Source organism: Prorops nasuta, unplaced genomic scaffold, assembly GCF_024137725.1.
Source record: "Prorops nasuta isolate Cenicafe-Biocafe unplaced genomic scaffold, Cenicafe_Pnas_1.2 PNAS00010, whole genome shotgun sequence".
Lineage (NCBI taxonomy): Eukaryota > Metazoa > Arthropoda > Insecta > Hymenoptera > Bethylidae > Prorops > Prorops nasuta.
Genome location: NW_027116807.1, coordinates 3,561,737 through 3,582,243, shown reverse-complemented (window position 1 = coordinate 3,582,243; position 20,507 = coordinate 3,561,737). Strand labels below are relative to the sequence as shown.

Below are 20,507 nucleotides of genomic sequence, written 5' to 3'. Positions count from 1 at the left end.
CTTTGCATAATTTAGTATTTATTGTGAATAGATAGTATTTGATAAAAGTAAATTTAAATAAGTCTTTTTTAACTTTTATGCAATTTTTGTTTACAGGCTGTGATGTAAACTTGTTCCTTGAGGATTTGTCAACGACTTCAGGAGCCTTGACAACTCTGAAATTTCTCCACAAAACATCAGGCAGAAAATCAATTTCTCATTACATTATTGACAATTGCATTTAGTCATTGATCATGATTCTTCGATTTAATACTTCTATTATATGAAATCTTAGGTCTTAGCAATTTCATGAAACTTAATGTTTCATCAACTTTAAGATAACCATCAACATACATCTTTCACTAGGCTACTCCACTTTTGGCTAAACTGAATTTGGAGTTCATGAAATACGTCAGTAGATAGCTAAGAGCGCGTGTTTATAATTATTATAAACTTTAAAACTCTATTAGTGAAACTAAGAAAAATTATTAGTGCACACTCTTTAAAGTTAAAAACACTAGTGTACTGCAAATGATAAGATAATATTTCTAATCAAAGCATTGAAAATGTGTATATTTGTTTTCCCTTCCCTTGTAAGGTTCTAACATTACTTGTTTTATAATAATAAGAATTTCAGTACAATCGTTTAAAACTAACAAAGATCTTATTGCGCTGTAAAGTATCTAAGTTTTGCGTCGAAGATACAAAAGCTATATGCACAGGGCTGGTATACGTGTACCAGTCACATTGCAAGTGTTTGGGCGATAAAGAAAGTGCGCAGTGGCCTTTACTTTGCCCCTCCATATACCTAACGCGCCTTGTGTTTCAAACTCGATGATTTCATGTATAAGATGAACGATACGTGCGTGCGTACGACTTTTTTTAAATTTGCATTATTTTCAGTTTTATATAGTTTAAAAATTTTTTGTATTCCAATTAAATAAATGTTATTATATATGTAAAATAAAAATTTGTCAAGGTTTATTAATTATAGCTGAAATATATATGTAACATTAACAATTATTTTACAAAAACAAACGTTATAATAAAATTAAAAAAAAAAAGTTATATACATAGTTGTCATATACGTCATAAATTAAAATTAAGACATAGGTTCATTAGTAATAGGCTTATATATTTGAATTATAAAGGAATGTATCGTAAACATTATTACTATAAATTCATACAAGCCTAGTTTTAACAAAATTTAGTTCTTGTTTTAAAATTCCAGTTAACAAAAATTCTGTTGACTGAATTGTTACATTGTTCGGAGCTTTTGTTAGAAGCTTTTTCGCGTGATCTATATCCTTTTCACAAGAAATAATTACAGATTTTTGTGACCATGGAGTTGGAGGACGAATCAATGCTTTTCCACCACATGCTGTAATCATGTCTAAAAATAAAAATAAATATTATTTATAACATCCTTATTTATATAGTTCAATTAATATAGAGTAATATGTACTTTTAAGCTCCGTTATAGGTGGTGTGGGAATATTAGATGTTAAAATAACAATATAACCGTCTAATAACTTTTTCTGTCGAGATATTTCTAAACTCTTCCTCAGCTTGAAGCCAAATTTTGCTTCCATTGCTGGATCTTTTAAAATATAATTATCATAATCCAAAAATGTACCAGCTGTCTGACTATCATGTAACCAATTAATAGATACAATTGGAACAGATGCCGCTAATGCGCAAAGAAACTTAAAGGTTCGTCGTATTTTGTCAGTTACCAAAACTGTGCATTTTCGAGGATCTTCAGATTTTACTGCTCCTGAACAAGAAATCATAGAATTAATAGGAAAAAATAACAAAATAAAATGATCTTTTAGTTTTAATATTATCTTTACCTAATTCTTTTAAAATTTTATTGAATTCATTGTCCTGAATACCGGTAAATAGAATCTTATGCTTGATCTGTGACGATGAATTAAAATTAAGCTTAGAGGTAGACATTCTCGTTCTTGATGGAGTTGAAGTAACAATAAGCCCTTCACCAAAAGTTGAACATGATGACATAGTTGAAAAACTACTAGATGTTTTTTTGACAAGCTCGTTTGAACCACTTATTACATCTATTGTATTGTCCCTAGAGCTTTTATTTTTAGACTGTGATGTTGATGATATAGGTGTACCTGACGGGAAATAATTTAAAATGCTTTCCGACGTGGTTTTGTCTGATCTTGCACTTCTTCTTATCACGGTTGATAATTTTTCCGTTTCTTCTACTTTACGTCGTTTTGCTGGAACTATTTCAGGCTTTTTTGTAATAATTATTGATTGGTTTTGACTTACTTCTTTTTTCCCTTTAATTCTAGCACTATGTCTAATTTGAGAACCTTTGCCTGCTGTATTTTTTGATTCTTGTTCAGCTTGTTGAATATCTTGATTAGATTGCCTCTTTGACCGAATTGCTGGTTTATTTGCTTTTATTGGTATCCTCATTGTAGAATTTTGACTATTTTCTTGGCTTTCGTTTACTTTTTGACGTTTACTCCGCCTACTACGTGGACTTGAAATTATTACCTCTGTTAACATTTGTGTACTACTAGGTGAAAGCTTTGATTTTGATGATTCCCTTTTACGTTTATTGATGCCTGGTTTTTCAACACTCTCATTAGCTATATTTGAGAGTTTCGTTCTATTATTTACAAGATTTAAGGTCCTAATTGGTAATTTTTCTATATATACTACAAGCTTACCTTTTGGCCCCTCTATATCTTGTACTGTCGTTCGAGACTTTCGCTTTTCATGCTCCTTTGGGATCGATACAATTTTATTAACTACGTCATTATTCGTCGTTTTCCTTCTACCTCGTTTGGAAATGGGAGCAGCTTTGGGTATCTGAAAAATATGGGAATCAGCTTCAGCAATCGGTTTCTTAAATTGAGGCGTCGTTTTCTCATTGTTTTTTAATTTTTCAATCATTACGGAATATGAACGATTGTACAAAGATTTATTTTTTAGAGAAATAAATGACTCTTCCATACTGTACGATTTTGACGCAGTCTTTGATCGTTTTGACCCATAAACTGGTTCTACTGATAGTAACTCATCAGCCAGTTTGTTCAAATTCTTATAATTCATGTCATTGGTAGCATTGCCAGAAAGAAGTAATTCTATTGAATCTTTCATTTTCATTAATTTATTTAATGGACTGTTGTGACAACTCGAAGAATCGAAATCTTTTTCTAAAGCATAAACAGGCTCATTATTTTCATCATTTTCTTTTACCAATACATGATATCCATTATTTTTTCTAACAGGGGATAAGCATTCAAAATCATATTCAGATTCAGAAATAGCAGATAGCGCGGAAGGACTTGCAGGGTTAGAGTTAGTTCCTAATATTTTAACAGCAGGTAAATCTGCCAAAATATCATCATCAATTTTAGGTAGAGAATATTCAACTTTTCTAAATAAATTTGTAAATGAAGCTGAATTAGCTTCTTCTTCGTGTCCAGAAGTCTCTTCCGTGCAATTTGCTATTTGATCGACATCAATATCTGTTTTCAAATCGGTTCCATGCACAGGCACACGTGATGTAAGAGATATTTCAGTGAATGACGATTTTTTTACCTCGGTTAGTACTATTGGGTCGCTTGGCTCATCTTCAATGATATTCTTGCATTTTCTATTAAATTTAAAATTAACGAAATATGATTCTTGTGAATCAACTTCTGGAATGGTATTTATATTTAATTTTGCACTTGTATCAGGCCCTACACTATTTTTAACATTTTTTGAACTTTCCTCTGGAACTTTGACGTTCTTCGAAATTGATGCTGAAGCTACAGTTAATTTTTTTGTTTCTGTATTTAGTTCTAAACTCGTTCCACTCAACTGTGAGCATATATCTGACTCACCAGAATACTGAGAGTCGGATTCAAGACCTGTGCCCTTTTTAATCTTTCGTCTTCTTTTAGGCTTTGAATTTTTCATAACTTCATTCGAGCTGGTATTTGGCACGTCGGAATTCGGCTGAGTTGATTCTAAGTCGAATTTCATTTTTTTTTGTGTAGAACTGGTACATGGCTTTACGTTCCTATCAATTTCACTTGAAATTACCTCTATTTCGTCAGTCTTTTGCGAATGAATAAAAGAACTGTGTTTTCCATCGCTTCTAATATTTTTGAAATAATCCTCTTGATCCATAGCTTGGTGGTTCTTGGCAGTTAAACACTTACTAGGCTCATCAAAACAATCTTGATGAATTGAACCACTTGCCACAGAGTTTTTCTGAACATTTTCGTCTACATTACCTTTAGTTGCTAAATTATCATTAGGTGTTTCAATTTCAGTCTCTGATAATTCAAGGGCATCATTAAGATACTGAGTGGATATTTGTGGAGGCTGATAAACTTCTTCAGTAACAGTTTCAAACATATCATTCAAATTTTTTTCCACTGAATCATTTAGATTAGTTTTACGCGTGTCAGTCTTTTTTGAATTAGAACTTACGTTTTTAGGACTGGGGCTTTTTTCCTGTCGTTGAGATTCGAGCACACACAGTAGTTGCGTTGGTGCAAGCTCGTATTCTAAGTCTTCAACACTTGCGCCATGTTCTTCCTCAGAATTATCTTGTACGTCAGAAAATTGTAATAGTTGAGTAGGTTGCATGTGATAGTCAGAATTTAAAGACTCATTTTTATCTTCCGTAATCTGTGAACCTTCTTCATTTGCTACACCTCTTTCATCTCCTGTACAATCATTGCAATTTTTCGATACCTTGTTCTTTTCAACAGAATTTAATTGACATATTCCTCCGTTAGAGGTTGACGTAATTTTCGTTTCAATAGAAACTGCTCCAATACTCTTATCAGCTACAGAATTCTCACTATTTTCAATTGAATCTGATTTGGCTACATCAATTTTCTCGACAATTTCTTTTGTTGTGCTTACAATTTGAGTAGTTGCGTAAAAAATAGCATCGTCATCTTGGCGTGTAATGGTTTGAGATAAACTGTTAGATATTTTACTTTGGGTACCTTGATTAATTATATTATTTTGTTGTGTAGCCACTTCGAATAAATCATCGGATTCACCACTAAGTTCATTATCAGAATTTCGTTGATTACCCTCATTATTGCCTTTACTAGTAGAAGCTTTTGCAGTTTCATCTACATTTATACTTGTTAAATCATCTTTCTTCAATGATATCCCTTCAGACACATCCATATTCACAGACAGTTTTAATGCATCTTGTGGTGACTTTTTAGAACTTTTCTCTTCGCCCACAGAGTCAGAATCGCTATCAGAAATGCACATATTAAATCGGAGAGGTAAACGTTTTCCTGGAGATGTCTTATTTTTCAGTGGGCTATTTACAATCATCACTTTTTCTGATGAAGAAATTGGGGAAGATTCCCGTAAATCACTGTTTTTCGCATCTTCATTTGTTATTGTAGCAAAACTTTTTGAAGTTTGCGTTTCAGTATTATTTTCGGCTACTTCTTTAACATCTTCATCATCCGATTCAACGATTATTTTTGAATTTTCCTTCGCTATAGGATTCCGTTGTTCCTCCACGTTCTCTTGAGTCTCAAAAACATAAATATCTTCATCTATATCTTTTGCAGTCTCTTTATTACCGTCTTGTAGGGTTTCCTTCGTATTATCGTTATCAAACAAATTTATCTGTGTTTCCATATCGTGGATATCAGAATACTCTTGTTGTCGCGATGCAGATTCACCACGACTACTATCAATGAGGTCTAATTGTGTCTCTTTCTCATAAATACTATTACTCGATCTTGTAATCCAATCATTAACCTGCGTTTCCATTTCACTGACGTCAAGCTGTTTGTTTTCGGTATCAGAGCTGCATTCTTTAAAATGAGTTTCCATATCACACGTATCTTTGTTCTTTTCAATTTTACATGTAACCAAATGATTTAGTTGCGTTTCTGCGTTATGAATATCGCTTTCGATACCCTGAGATTCCAGATTATCCAAATTATCAATGATTTTGTTTTCACTCCTCATGGCCTTCTGGATATCCTTTGAATAATCTTTGCTCGCAGTTTCGTTTTGCACAGAAATTCCTATATTTTTCCGAACATTATATGTTTTACATAATAAAGATGGATTCCTGAAAATGTTGTCTTCTCCTTCTTGAGAACTTGGAATCAATGAATCATTTTTCTCCTTATCCAATAAGTCTTCCTGAAAATAACCAATTTATTAACTAAATAATTAACGAACATACGCCAATTTTTGAAAGTACACTTACGGTAAATGAATCTGGTATGCTTGGAATTACTGTTAAGTTTCTCTGCTTGGGTTTTACAATAAGTGGAGTATTTAATACTAAACATTCACTTGGAATTTCATAAATCGCATTAACTTTTCCAAATTCAATAGTATCTCCATCTTTTAGTTGATAAGCTCGGCCTGGTTTTAAGGACACCTAAAAAAAAAACGTAACATATAGTTTACGATTTTCATACTTAAAATAAATCAAATCGTCTTACACTTTTTAATTTAGTCCCATTGGTAGAATTGGTGTCTGAAATAAACGCTGTTCCAGACACTACACCAGCCTCTATTTCTGCATGATGACCCGAGACAGTCTGCAACCAAAAAATAGAGTTATAAGTGTTGTCTACTGTTAATACTGTTATAATCATAATAAGGATTACAATCGATCAGATTTCATATTTGTTTACGTCACATTTACGTCAATATTACCAATCTTATCACACATACGAGTCAAGTGGACAATGATAAATTAGAAGATTTCATTTTGAAATTAGGGACTTTCTAAGATTTTTCTATTCTTAGTTTCCAAATAGCCAAAGAGATTCAATGTTATGTAAGTCAGTCAATAGAATTATAAAAAATTACTTATGTTCATATTGCATAACAACACTAGCAACTGAAAGCAATGGCGACTACATTTTTCGTTATCATTGAACTATGCAATACATTACTCTAACATAATGAAAATCTATTAATTTCTGTTGCCACATTTTAAGTGAAATACCTTACCCTTTAAACTTTACTTATATAATAAAATTTGCAAAATCTTTTTCCCCAAAAATAGGCAAAGAATTAAATATAGAATTGATCAATCATTTGATTCAATTCATAACATCCATCTCTACAAGGAAGTTAATATCGTGGCTCTATTAAGTCCGATTTAAGATATATATACTTCCGTGTTTTTAATTTCTCTACTTGTTTATGTAATAAAAATATGATCTTGATAAAAACAAGGGCGTTATATCACAAAGCAGAAAGGTGGAATCTTTATATGAAAAAATGTCTGGTAGGTTCACTAAAATCACAGACACAATCAAGTGTCATATAGATAAGAAGAATATCTGTTAAACAGCTTTACATGTGTATTGGTGATGAAGACTTATTAATAAGCGACGGAAAGATCTCAGCAGCCACAGACAAGATCATGAGCTCACAGTGGTTGGCAATATTGTGCTCTCTGGCCTCTGTGGCCTTCAGTTTTGCTACCAACGATGGTCCAATGGTGACAACATCTCTTGGACCAGTAAAGGGAATCTATGAGTTAACTTTGCATGGACGACAAATTGAAACTTATAGGGGGATACCTTATGCTTTGCCCCCTTCTGGAAAATTAAGGTTCAAGGTAAGTTTACAATTGAATTAAAATTTTATCACTAATAAATATTCGATGCTTAATATAGTATTTGTTAAAATTTTTAAAAATGTGCTGGATTTTGATAGTTTTAGAAACATAAATTTTATCATTTCTCTATCATTATTTCTAGTTTATATATTATATAAATGAATTTTTATATTGAATAATTTCGCTTCTAGTCAAGGAATCTCTTAAATCACATAAGTATTAATATCAGATATATATTTAAAAGTAATAATTATTTTATTAAGAATGGAAATTCCAAACGTCTTAATTTTCTAAAAACTGCAATTTTTGCTTTAACAGATTCAATATGTAATTGCTAATAGCCATGAAACGTTCTAAGTGGTAAACTCATTTAACACGTTCATGCCGGGGTGCACTACCGATAGATAATAGCTAATGCAAAATACTATATACATATATAAATATTCTCCGGTATAAATGTGTGAAGATTGTTCATTATATTTCTACTATATAGCATTACTTTTAAACTCAAAAATATTTTATCGTTTTTCCGAAACAAAAGAAAGTCAGATAGAATGTTAGGAGTTTCTATATAGCTCACGAATAGATAGGGTCGAAAATTATGATAAATAAAATTTAACTGATTAATTTATTAAAAAAAAAAGAAAAGATATTAAACATTCAAGGTTGATTGGATTGAAAGCTCGTTTAAACGAGTTGACATTATTTTGAGATCATGTATGTCAAATGAACTGACATCTTTCCATCTATCATTAGAGTAATCACTATATAGTTAATATTCATATAACGGCTCAGAAATAATCGGTCAACATTCCCGATGGAATGTTTATTTAATCTTTGTTCCCTCCATAATACCGAAAGATTGCAATCTTTTTGTTTATCCTTTTCAAAACAACTCTGATATGGATTTTATTTATTTTAGCCACCAGTACCAATTCCACAATGGACGGGTGTCTATCCAGCAACAGAATTTAGTGCACCTTGCATTCAATACTTGCACGCATCGCACAAACCAATTCATGAAAGAGTACTGGGCTCTGAAGACTGTTTATATTTGAATGTGCATGTGCCAGTACGTGAAAATGGGAATACAGATTTAATGCCCGTAATTTTTTGGATCCATGGCGGAGCCTTCCAATTTGGTACAGGAAAAGACATGGGTCCCAAATTCTTATTGGATCGTGATGTTATTTTGGTTACCATCAACTACCGTTTAGGACCATTTGGTTAGTATTATAATGGAAATAATTATTAAACATAAAAATAGAGCCCACATTCGTTACCACTTGAAGATTCATTTTTGAATAAATTGTATAGTTTGACAAATTTATTCCAGGTTTCTTGAGTACCGAAGATACAATTGTACCAGGCAACATGGGACTGAAAGATCAATCCATGGCCTTAAATTGGACTGCACAAAATATTCAGGCATTCGGCGGAGACCCAAATAAAATTACTTTGGTCGGTTTGAGCGCTGGTGGTGCTAGCGTTCATTATCAATATTTATCACCCTTGTCCGCTGGACTTTTTCAACGTTAGTAGTATATGAATAATGAAAATTTTAATTTAAAATACAAATACACCACTCACATTTGTGTGACTGTATTAACACTTTCCAGGCGGTATTTCACTTAGTGGGACAGCTTTAGATTGCTGGACCCAAACTGAAAATTCTTTGGAGAAAGCTAAGAAATTGGCAAGCTTAATGGGCTGTTCAACAATTAATAATAAAGAGATGATTCGTTGTTTGAGATATCGCCCAGCTAGAACTGTTTCTATGGCGACTGTAGAATTTATGGTAATATAAGAAACTGTTGATGATCTTCTTTTTGTACCAACATAAAGTATGAGTTGACTGTAATCACAGTTTGGTTTTTAGCCATGGATGTACAACCCTTACACACCATTTGGACCAGTAGTAGAAAAGAGTGGTGTAATGCCATTTATTTCACGTAGTCCGGTAGAAATTATAAACGATAGAGAGGTGCAGGATGTTCCATGGATTACTGGTGTGGTCAGTGAAGAAGGACTTTATCCTGCTGCTGGTAAAGAAACAGTGCAAAATTTAATTATTAAAAATTGTCTACATTAAAATTAATAAAATTAAATTCATATTTTAGAATTCGTCGATAATACAGAAATTCTACAACATTTGGACATTAACTGGAATCTCATTGCACCCCATCTATTAGATTACAATTACACTTTGCCCCAAGATCAACACGTTAACGTTGCACAAATGATTAGAAAACAATATTTGGATTCAAAACCAATCAATACTGAAACTGCTCATCCTTTGGTCAAGCTTATAGGTGATAGACTTTTCGTTTACGACAGCGAAAAGGCAGCCAGATTACAGGCAAAAGTTAACAAAAGCCCAGTTTGGTATTATTACTTTTCATACAGAGGAGCTTCTAGTCTCAGCGATTATATGAGTGGTACCAACAAGAATTTTGGTAAGTAATTGAATAATGTATGCATATTTTTTAATTTAACTTGTGTTATTTAATAAAGTTTTTTTTTTAATAAAAGGAGTGTGTCATGCTGATGATGCATACACAGTTTTAAATACCCCATACATGGATCCTACCACTACTACAAGTGATTTACAAATGCAAAGCGAACTAATAGATTTTTGGGTCTCATTTGCCAACAATGGGTAATTATTCACTTTCTCTGGAAACCATGGTAAAAAAAAAAAATGAATTTTTAATGTTCTCTGCTCGCTTTTTATCTAGGATTCCTGAGATTGGAGGAGTTGAATGGCCTAAAATGGATCCTTTAACTAAAGAATTACACTATCTTCACATTGCTGGCCCTGACAAAATCGCGATGGAAACTAATGATAATTTTGGACAAAAACAATTTTGGACTGCTATTAAATTCAATGAAAACATTTCTCCAAATGTTAAATCTGAACTTTAAAATTAATTCCTTTAACATTTTTTAATTAATATTAATACCACTTTGATAATTTTGTATCAAGAAATATTTCATTTAAATTATTAGTTATGTATTTTTGTAAATAAATAAATACAATTTTTTATAAATGAATGAAATCCTTATATTTTATATAAGTGTATTATACCTTTGCTTCTCAATTTCTATTCTAAATTTTACTTTAAGTATTTTTCACAATTTAAAATAAAAACAAGTTTTCTGGAGGTAACAAGTTTTATATATAGGTGCCTCAATTATATTGTTTTAGATAAGCGACGTTACTAATGATTATTATATTTAATTAACCACTCGCGCGCGTATTCTTTAGAACAGTTACTTTCTTATACTTGTAGCTTCCAGTGCCAAGTTATAAATTAAAAAAAATATGAAAATTGATTGTGCAATAACTTTAAATTTAATTGTTTTAGTCATTAATTTCTATTTTGAATCTTTTGTGTATGCAGAAAATTTAGATGGTGCACCAATAGTTTTAATTAATACCGGGTACATTAAAGGCTACTACAAAACATCTAATAATGGCAGAAAATATCGTGCTTTTGAAGGTATTCCATACGCTATGCCACCTGTGGGAAAATTGCGATTTCAGGTAATGTGAATCATCTGCTAAATTTGATAAGTCTTGTGATATTCATGATGAATGTTACATACAGCCACCAATGCAAATGTTTCCCTGGCAAGGAGTTGCTCTTACAAACTCGTTTGGATCGATTTGTATGCAGTACAATCCATTTTTAAAAAAAGCTAACAATCAAATAGAAGGCTCAGAAGACTGTCTTTACATAAATGTTTATACACCCATCACTACAAATGAAGAAGAGCTTCTGCCAATTTTGTTTTTCATACATGGAGGAGAATTTCAGTACTCTGGTGGAAGCCTCTACGATCCTAAATATCTTCTTGATAGAGATGTGATACTGGTAACATTTAATTATAGACTTGGTCCTTTAGGTAAAGATAGAAACAAATTTGAAGTAATTAGACATTAATTTTCTATATGAGTTAAGTATGTTTAATTAATTAAATTCTACATAGGTTTCATGAGCACAGAAGATGATGTTGTTCCTGGTAACATGGGTCTGAAAGATCAAGGATTGGCACTTCGATGGACCTCAGACAATGCAAAAGCTTTGGGAGGAAATAATAATAAAATAACTATAGTTGGGCAAGGATCTGGAGCTGCCAGTGCTCAATATCACTATCAATCTCATTGGAGTGCTGGTTATTTCCAAAGTAATGATAAGTTAACATTTTTAATAAGATTGATGGTATGCATTAAAAAATTATTGTTCAGATGGAATATCCGCAAGTGGAACAGCTTTTAACAGCTGGGCTCTCACAGAAGGTTCACTGGAAAAAACTTTAATGTTAGGAGATTTAGTTGGATGTCCATTTAGAAATGTTATAACAATAGTGGAATGTATGCAGCACAGACCAGCAAACCAACTTGTTGGCTCTGTTGGTGAATTTTTGGTACGTTGTTTATTTTCAAGTAGATTTCTCTTTTGGTGAAATAAATATATATTAATTTACAGTTACTAAACAACACACCATTTGCACCTTTCGGGCCAGTTGTAGAAAAAGGAGGAAGATACCCTTTTATTGAGTATGATCCAATTACAGCATTTAAAGAAAAAAAAGCTCAAGATTTACCATGGTTAACTGGAGTGGTTAGTCAAGAAGGACTCAATGCTGTTGGAGGTAAATATTAAACATTTTGTGATAAAAAGCCAATTAAGAAGTCACTCAACCACTTTAAAATTCTAAAGGATTCATTACAAACAACGAGGCACTAACATACATAAATGATAAATGGGAGATAGTTGCTCCATTGATTTTGGATTTTAATCGTACCATTGCAATAGAGAATCAAGCTTCAGTGGCTAACAGAATCAGACATTATTATATAAGAGACAAGAAGATAGATTCTTCGCTGATTAAAGAATTTGTGCAGATGGCCAGTGATAGATTATATATAGTAGATGCTGAGCTAGCTGCAAAAACTTACTCTCAGTTTTATAATTCTCCTGTCTGGTTTTATTATTACAACTATAAAGGGACTCAAAGCTATTCTAAATTTTTGAGTAAAACAAATTATGACTTAGGTAACTCAGTAGCAATTAATTAAATTCAATACATTCTTTAAAGATGAAAATACAAATTGGTCTTGTTTTAGGTGTTTCTCATCTTGATGATATTGCATTAATATTTGAAACACCGTTTACCAATGCATCTAATGAACCATCGGATATTCATATGAGAGAAAAACTTATAGATATCTGGGTTTCCTTTGCAACTAATGGGTATGTATATTAACAACCTTTTTAAGCATTAGTCTGTTAAATATTCTTTTTATTATAGAACACCAAATACTGATGTATACTGGAAGCCTTTAGATCCGTATAGCTCTCATCTTAATTACTTATATATTAACAGGCCAGATAAGATTTACATGGATCATACTTTACATCTTGGTGAAACTTCATTCTGGGACAGTATAGATTTTAATGAAAACAAATAAGTCCAAGAAAATGTATTAATTAAAGTAATCTAAATAAATAATTCACTTTACCCAATAATTCCATAAGTTTAAAGGATTTATATAAATTATTATGCAGAATTAAAGGTGAAAAATATTTAAAAAAATTATACTAATACTAATAGAAAACTTACATCATTGTTTAACACCACATTGCAGTTTGGATGTCTTCCAATTTTGTTAGTTCCTTTTTTGATAATATAAGACACTTCGTCAATCCGCAAAATTCCAACCTGCGTAAGATTTTATTTTAACAATAATTAAAATCTCAATAAAATATTTACAACTATAATTTGTATTACCTCTTGTGATTCATTTTGCTGAGAATCAAATGTAACCCTTTGAGTGGCCTCAAAGCTATCATGTTCGTACACTTGTGTTGGCATAATATCCATGATTTAGAATAAAGTATATTTGCTTTAATTATTTAATAACTATGCTGTCATTTATGCTTTGGTTAATAATAAGGAAGCGATGAAAAATTATTGTAAACATAACCTATACATGAGTACCAGCAGTTTCCAGACAAAAGAAGTAACTATTGTTCGATACAGAACACTTTATATTAATATAAAGGATTAAAGTAAGTATAACAAATAGTTCACACTAAAGCACTAAACAAAAAATCTTTTGTTTTGGTTCCCGTTACATTCTGCCTGAGCTGAAGGTCGACTCATTAAGTAATTTAAAATGTGGTTGAATGGATTTAACTATCAAATACCAACAGTAACAACGCTGTGGCCTGTGGGCCGTTTCAACCAAACCTTTAACGGGATCCCTCACGCCTACTTTATCGACAGTTCAAGTCAATAAACAATTAGTTTAATAAAATTCAAATGCGAAGCAAATTGAACAATCAGGCGTTTGTTGAACAATGTGCCAGTCCTAACGAGTCAAACGAACTTAAAAACACTCAAATTAGTTGAAAAATAACGCTGTACCATTGTGCTGCGTTCTTGAAGAGAGGTTACTTTTGGTTATTTCCACTTCAAGAACGCGGGACAGTGGTACAGCGTTATTTTTCAACTAATTTGAGTGTTTTTAACCTCGATTGACTCGTTAGAATTGGCACCTTGTCATAAAGAAGCCCGTTTTTGCAATTTGCTTCGCTTTTGACTTTTATTAAACGAATTGTTTATTGACTTGTACTGTCGGTAAAGTACGCGTGAGGGATCCCGTTAACGGAGGTTTAATTTGCTAAACTCAAGTTAACAAATAGTGTCCGTGACACAAGCTATACCACTTTAACTCGTGGTTAGCTTAACTATTCGTGAATTCGGACACCTGCATTGGTGCATATATAACATACACACGACTCAGCGGATGTATCCAGTCAACATTCAGTAGCCTCGGCCGCTAAGTAAAATACGCATATGATTGGTTGATCACTTGATAGCCCATAAACGTATTTTAACTTACCGCTGAGTGCCGCTGAGTGTCGGCTGGGTATATTGCTTTGTTTCGCTGAAGGGAGATTTATAGATAAATCATTTCAATAGGCCTGGGCAGTGGGCAGCCAAATATAAAAACCCCTTGAAAATATCTATTTATAAGAGTACAAATTAATTTAAATTATAGTGATACAAATAATAACGGTACATGCATTTTTTGAAATATCATATATTTCAAAATACTTTCTAATTACTTTCATCTATAAAAAAAACCTATCTTTTTTTTTAAGAATACTCAACTCTTTTTGGCAGTGTCCTAATAAACATGTTTGTAGTAAAAATGTGTATGTACTAATCTAATATCCAATTATGTTTTAACATACAGAGCTATCTGTCGGCAAGATTTATCATTTTTGTAGTAACTTTTTTTTATAAGAATACAACTACATTCTACACATTATTAGTTTGTTTAGTATTCAACTAGCATACAATACCAAATTATATCGAAATGAATGATTCTGAAATGACTGTCATGTAGACGATTGATAAAGATTGAATGACAATAGCATGACGATTCTAATTTTCTTGTTTAGTACCATAATTTTTTTTAATTTACATAGAAAATAGCATTATAATTATTACTGTAACTGATATATTCTCTTACAAATTGTAAATTTGATCTTAAATTATACGGCACAAACAAATAAATAATATGAATTATGTTACATATAAATGTAACATTATTTACATGCTTATGTGGTAAATAACCTTCTTTAAATTCACTTGAATTTAATGCTTAAACATCTCATTTCATTCTTATATATACGATGACAATCAACTCACATTCGGCGGTAACTACAAATCTGTAAAAAAAATGCATTATTTTATCCAAGTTTTTCAATACATAAAATCTTTACAAATATATAATTGCTGACCAAACAATGCTTATATTTTACATTGCTGAAAATTAATAAATTTAAGAGGCTACTTAATTAAAGATAACTTCTAAGTTTAATAATAAAAATAAATAAGAGAGAAAATATTTGTGTGGTTTCTATATATGAATATAATGTGTGTATACGTGTGAGGGAAAAGAAGTCTCATGAAGATGTGACAATGGAATTTTGATCTTTCTGTATGTCTTCTTTGACAAAGTAAATATTTGTTCAATTTATCAAATAATATTTTAAGGATAGAAATTGAAAACCGATTCGAATATAAATATAATACCGAAATGTACACGTGAATTGAGAACTGAATGTGATTTAAATAAATGGTGTATAATTTGACCTTGGAATATATTAAAGCCTGCACAGATAGATGTACGAAGAGAAACTGGTTTTTCAGTTCCCAATTCTTTAAATTCTATTGATTATAATTATATCTGAAATGGTTTTATGAATAATATGCAATATAAGCAATATTTAGCGATAAAGCTGGGACTGCAGAGGGATTATAAGAGCACGGAATATAGAATAAGGAAAGATTGACGAAGAAAGTAAGATGGAAAAGAGAAGAAAGAATAAGAAGATAGAGAGGCACATACTACGTTGTTTTCACGTCTCCTTTTGCATATTACATTGGTAGGAATGTGGCATCTACTAGAAGCGCGGAGAGTCAAGAACTAAAATTCCCGTGCATCCCCCACTCTAGATGTCGGCTAGAATAATGAAGGGTCACGACGACACCCGTTTTATAATTCTTTGAAACTGTCAAGTACCGTGCAGTGAGAGTAGTATACATAATTGGGTGAAGTTAAATGCAAGTGATATCTTGAATGTCAGATTATTATGATCCTGTGTCTTTAATTCTCAATTTCGTTTAACCCTTATGTTCATATTTTTTCGTCATGGCCAGAGTTATTACTGATTCATTTCAATACATATGAAACTTAAACACTACTGAGAAAAAATTGATCACTCGATATTATTTAAATTTTTATTCACAACTTTATTGCCCTTAATATTACTCCTAGAAAGAACAGTGTCAAAATAGTACTGCTTATAATCTCGAGATAATTATTATTTTTATAAAAACGCTTTTTGTATTGATCCTTATCTATTATTTTAATTGTTCAGGATCATTTCAGGCGTTAGTCCAATGGAAAATAATTGAATAAGCTATAAATTAAATGCGTGGAAGATGCTTCTTTCTCCCTCTTTTTATTTTTAGATAAATATGACAGTGTCTATTATCAATTGCAGAACTTGTATCAAAAAAGTTGGAAAACAACTTTTGCCTGCTCTGATGCTTTAGTACATATACGTTAGTCATAGAGATTATTCATTTTTATATAGCATATTTTGCCTTTCATGTAAATATAGATTTTCGATCTTTTACAAAAAAATACACGGTGCTCCTGCACATCAAATTTAACGGTCGTGAAGCTTCCGCACGTTTTTTATCTCTCTGTTATATATATATTTATGAAATAGTAGTTCTCTTACATGCTCTTAATGGTAACTGCGTTGATCGGCTAAAAATGCAAACGCCGTTGGTTATAAGAGCAGAAGCGGAGCGCGGGTGATAGAAAATGGAAACCTTGGCTTGAGGGGTAAGCGAACGGTTATCATGCTAATGGTATAGCTAACGGTATTTTCCATCTGTCCCTCACTCTCTGTCTTTCTCCTTTTCTCGCTTCCCCTCTTTTCCCCCTAATGCCAAGAATCCTGCACGTCTCTCTTCTCGGATTCTCAGGCTGAAAATTCACAGCCGCGAAGCGCTTTGTCTTCCGCTCCTTGTTCACTGCTGCAGTAGCTGAGCTATAGCTGACTTCCGTTGCTTTCCATTTCTTTTCTGCACCTCAGCTATCCTCTTTTACCGTACTCTACCTCCTCTTCGTTCATTTCCTTCCCATTTGCAATTTAACAGTCGCTGCTTTACTTTCTCTTCTGCACGATTCTTTTCCAATTCCTTTGGGGCTACAAACTAACTTTTACGTTCTTCCGTCTATGAACAAATTCATTTTATTAATTTTCGCCTTCCTGCAAATTAAAATAAATCATTAGTCTCGCGTATATCAATTTAATTGAAAATACATTTTCTCAAGTGCAGAAATAAAGAGAATGGTAGGACGCGAAGGGACAAAAGGTGACAGATTGATTTAATAGTGAGACGTTGAAAGAGGATAAAAAAGTGGATAGCAAGGAGGAAGCGGAAAATGATAAATACTGGGAAATTAACGGGACGAGAGAGACTACTGTCGATCTCGATTAAAGTACGGAGAGAATGGTCAAAGAGATGGCGGACGACTCGTTGTAATTCTGGTTTATCGGAGGCTGCTGACACATGGGCAAACGTTAGGGTTGGCAAAAGCGGGCGCCATGAGAGAGATGAAAAGTGTACGAATGGAAAAGCATCCCTACGCGAGATACCGGAAGTGCGAGGATTACCGCTCCTTGGTACGGCTCTATCTCTGATTTCTGCCGGAGGCGCCAAAAAATTACACGAATACGTCGATAGGAGACACAAACAATTGGGGCCTATTTATAGAGAAAGAATTGGTCCAGTTCCGGCTATCTTCATCAGCTCTCCTCAATTGTATGGTAAGATCTTCCGGTTGGAGGGTCCAACGCCCAAACACTTTCTTCCGGAAGCCTGGATGCTTTATAATGAAATGAGATCCTTAAAAAGAGGATTACTTTTCATGTACGTGTGTATCCTTAATTTCCTCTCTTCTATATTGTTACAAGTTAATCACAGAGATCACTCGTAGATATTAGATTCACTATCATCGTTGATTTTGTGTGCAGGGACGATCAAGAGTGGTTACATTTTCGTAGAATATTGAACAAAATATTGCTGGCACCAGGTACGACGAATTGGATGATAAGGCCTTGTCAGATTGCAGCTGAGAATCTGGCAAATAAATTAGCTGCGATTTGCGAGAGTCGGTCGTACGTTGCGCACTTGGAGCCACATCTATATGCTTGGTCGAACGAAGGTTGATATGCATGTTACATTAGCATTAATATCGGCTGAATGAGAAGAATAGGTAAGTTGCAATTATCCATGAATTAAAATTACACTTGTCTTCGATAGTGATGCTTGGTACTTTGATGGGTTCGACGAGCTGGCATTGTCACAAGGATCAGATATTGAAAGAATATTCCAACAGCCTTGCCAGCAATTTGCACGAGATATTCGAATACACCTCTCAGCTTTCCATGCTCCCTGCTAAGCTTGCTATGACTTGGAACTTCCCTTCGTGGAGAAAATTCGTCAAGTCTGCGGACTCAGCGTTCTCCACTCTGCATAGTCTGGTGTCGAAAATACTGGATATCGGCGGGGACGGTCTACTGCAGAGAATGATGGAGGATGGCGTAAACAAAACTGATCTCTCAAGGATAATCGGTGATTTCGTTCTGGCTGCTGGTGACACGGTATTACACCGATCAGTTATACGCACTCTGTTCTCTTTATCCCCTGCAAAATAATTACAATATGCTTGATTTTTCTCTATAAATACATATAACGGTTATAAATATTTGTAATAGTTGAAATATTCTATACTTATTTGCTCTTAGACGGTTTTCTCTATACAATGGGCTATATTAATGCTGAGCCGTCATCCGGAGATACAAAAGGAATTGCGTGATAATTTAAGAGGATTACCACCAGAGGAATCAATCAGCGATTCACTTTTGAAAGGAGTCATTAAAGAAACATTAAGATTATATCCTACAGCACCATTCCTTACGCGCTACTTGCCAGAGAACAGTGTCCTTGATAATTACTTCGTTCAAAAGGAGGTATACTGCTTCTGTTAAATATCAGGATTTTCTCAAACGTAATCTGAAAAAAGAGAAAACCAAAAACCGTATCTCTTTAAAATACATATTTAAAGTATCATTTAATGCGTTATTGTAAATATACATTATTATTTCTTTATTATACTATAATTACAATTGCACTGTTCCATTCAAATAATCTATTTTTTTTCGACACAGGATTTACTATTACTATCTCTTTACACGAGTGGGCGTGAAGCTTCAAATTATCAAAACCCAGAGATATTTGAACCGGAACGATGGATGAGAAATAATGGATATTATCAGAAAGTAATTCACCCATATGCTAGCTTACCTTTTGCAATGGGTGCTCGAAGTTGCATAGGGCGCAAATTGGCAGAAACTCAGATGTTACTCGCATTAGCTGAGGTAATTAACACAAAGATTAACTGATACAAATGTTGTTGATCTTGCAGTTTTTTACATAGCACGAAAAATCCAAGATCAATATCGATTATCCATTTTTTACAGTTAATTATTCATCTATTTTTTATAGCTTGTCAAAAATTTCAAGATTGATTGTATAAACAAAGATCGAGTAGAAATGATTCTACATATGATATCTGTTCCGTCAGAACCGATTCAGTTAAAATTGAGCAAATTAAGGGATTAGCATTTCATAAATGCAACAGTGGTATAGATTACTACGTAATTAAAAGTATATATAACTACAGAAAAAAATAATTTTTAATACTACTGTCAGATTTTATTATGTAACGTCACCAATTATGTTGTTTTAATATCTAAGAGGCATGGTCTCTTTTTATAATGTAAAATCGATTATCTAATTAGATATATACAATTTATTTTGTAACAAAAAAATAGAAATACGCGATAAATGTAAAATGCAATCTTCGCTTATAATTTGTATATACGAATGACAATAATCACTCAAAATCTTGCTTGTTCCTTCAAAAACTAGCCACTCAATGACGATTTTCTAAAAAAATGTCGTAGTAGTATACTTAGATAGTACACTCTATGTATAATATCATGATTTAAAAATATATCTATATTTTTAATAACATATTATTTTGAAAGATAAAAATAAAATTTATATAAACTATTTTTAACTGCGTTATTAAACAATTTCAAATTGCATTTCATGATTAGAAAAACGCATAATGCATGCTCTGCATGTATGATTAATTCGCGCTAACTCGAATGCTTGCGACAGAAGGAATTACAAGAGAAACTTAAAAAAAAACTGTATCTAGCCCCCCCCCTTAACTAAAATTTTA

The 20,507-nt window shown here is 32.6% G+C and overlaps 4 protein-coding genes across 13 annotated transcripts; 3 read left to right on the top strand and 1 right to left on the bottom strand.

The window, feature by feature from the left end:
- Positions 1-99: 99 nt before the first annotated feature.
- On the bottom strand, positions 100-13,992 carry LOC136777202 (uncharacterized). Of its 8 annotated transcripts, none has more exons than XM_066733337.1 (8): positions 13,388-13,992; positions 13,220-13,318; positions 6,456-6,554; positions 6,215-6,391; positions 2,322-6,147; positions 1,833-2,231; positions 1,445-1,756; positions 100-1,372 (listed from the first exon to the last, which is right to left on the bottom strand). In XM_066733337.1, the coding sequence occupies exons 1-8, from the start codon at positions 13,478-13,480 to the stop codon at positions 1,161-1,163; spliced, it is 5,217 nt and encodes a 1,738-aa protein (XP_066589434.1). In that variant the 5' UTR covers positions 13,481-13,992; the 3' UTR covers positions 100-1,160. The 8 variants fall into 8 exon arrangements, with proteins under 8 accessions (XP_066589434.1, XP_066589431.1, XP_066589430.1 ...); XM_066733334.1 differs by having other exon boundaries at positions 1,833-6,147; positions 13,388-13,502; positions 13,598-13,992; XM_066733333.1 differs by having other exon boundaries at positions 1,833-6,147; positions 13,388-13,623; positions 13,735-13,992.
- On the top strand, positions 7,247-10,636 carry LOC136777207 (venom carboxylesterase-6-like). The gene is made up of 9 exons (XM_066733353.1): positions 7,247-7,252; positions 7,319-7,588; positions 8,511-8,814; positions 8,925-9,122; positions 9,208-9,386; positions 9,468-9,633; positions 9,709-10,044; positions 10,121-10,247; positions 10,327-10,636. Exons 2-9 carry the CDS (start codon positions 7,325-7,327, stop codon positions 10,511-10,513), a joined length of 1,761 nt encoding a protein of 586 aa, XP_066589450.1. The 5' UTR covers positions 7,247-7,252; positions 7,319-7,324; the 3' UTR covers positions 10,514-10,636.
- Positions 10,878-13,317, top strand: LOC136777208 (venom carboxylesterase-6-like). Of its 2 annotated transcripts, XM_066733354.1 has the most exons (8): positions 10,878-11,135; positions 11,200-11,497; positions 11,582-11,779; positions 11,841-12,019; positions 12,082-12,247; positions 12,316-12,651; positions 12,723-12,849; positions 12,908-13,317. In XM_066733354.1, the coding sequence occupies exons 1-8, from the start codon at positions 10,914-10,916 to the stop codon at positions 13,065-13,067; spliced, it is 1,686 nt and encodes a 561-aa protein (XP_066589451.1). In that variant the 5' UTR covers positions 10,878-10,913; the 3' UTR covers positions 13,068-13,317. The 2 variants fall into 2 exon arrangements, with proteins under 2 accessions (XP_066589451.1, XP_066589452.1); XM_066733355.1 differs by lacking the exon at positions 12,316-12,651.
- Positions 13,993-16,939: 2,947 nt separating the features above from the next.
- On the top strand, positions 16,940-19,901 carry sad (Cytochrome P450 family protein sad). 2 transcript variants are annotated; one of them, XM_066733358.1, is made up of 7 exons: positions 16,940-17,030; positions 17,526-18,124; positions 18,229-18,419; positions 18,518-18,858; positions 19,003-19,227; positions 19,426-19,635; positions 19,763-19,901. In XM_066733358.1, exons 2-7 carry the CDS (start codon positions 17,637-17,639, stop codon positions 19,877-19,879), a joined length of 1,572 nt encoding a protein of 523 aa, XP_066589455.1. In that variant the 5' UTR covers positions 16,940-17,030; positions 17,526-17,636; the 3' UTR covers positions 19,880-19,901. The 2 variants fall into 2 exon arrangements, with proteins under 2 accessions (XP_066589455.1, XP_066589453.1); XM_066733356.1 differs by lacking the exon at positions 16,940-17,030 and having other exon boundaries at positions 17,451-18,124.
- The last annotated feature ends 606 nt before the right edge of the window (positions 19,902-20,507 follow it).

Coding starts and splice junctions, on each gene's coding strand:
- LOC136777208 (XM_066733354.1), top strand. CDS start 10,914: ATGAAAATTGATTGTGCAATAACTTTAAATTTAATTGTTTTAGTCATT. Junction 11,136..11,199: donor TGGGAAAATTGCGATTTCAG/GTAATGTGAATC, acceptor TGTTACATACAG/CCACCAATGCAAATGTTTCC. Junction 12,850..12,907: donor GTTTCCTTTGCAACTAATGG/GTATGTATATTA, acceptor TTTTTATTATAG/AACACCAAATACTGATGTAT.
- sad (XM_066733358.1), top strand. CDS start 17,637: ATGATAAATACTGGGAAATTAACGGGACGAGAGAGACTACTGTCGATC. Junction 18,859..19,002: donor TTCTGGCTGCTGGTGACACG/GTATTACACCGA, acceptor ATTTGCTCTTAG/ACGGTTTTCTCTATACAATG. Junction 19,228..19,425: donor ATTACTTCGTTCAAAAGGAG/GTATACTGCTTC, acceptor TTTTCGACACAG/GATTTACTATTACTATCTCT.
- LOC136777207 (XM_066733353.1), top strand. CDS start 7,325: ATGTGTATTGGTGATGAAGACTTATTAATAAGCGACGGAAAGATCTCA. Junction 8,815..8,924: donor CTACCGTTTAGGACCATTTG/GTTAGTATTATA, acceptor AATTTATTCCAG/GTTTCTTGAGTACCGAAGAT. Junction 9,634..9,708: donor AGGACTTTATCCTGCTGCTG/GTAAAGAAACAG, acceptor TTCATATTTTAG/AATTCGTCGATAATACAGAA.
- LOC136777202 (XM_066733331.1), bottom strand. CDS start 13,480: ATGGATATTATGCCAACACAAGTGTACGAACATGATAGCTTTGAGGCC. Junction 6,148..6,214: donor GCATACCAGATTCATTTACC/GTAAGTGTACTT, acceptor GGTTATTTTCAG/GAAGACTTATTGGATAAGGA. Junction 1,757..1,832: donor TAAAATTTTAAAAGAATTAG/GTAAAGATAATA, acceptor TTTCTTGTTCAG/GAGCAGTAAAATCTGAAGAT.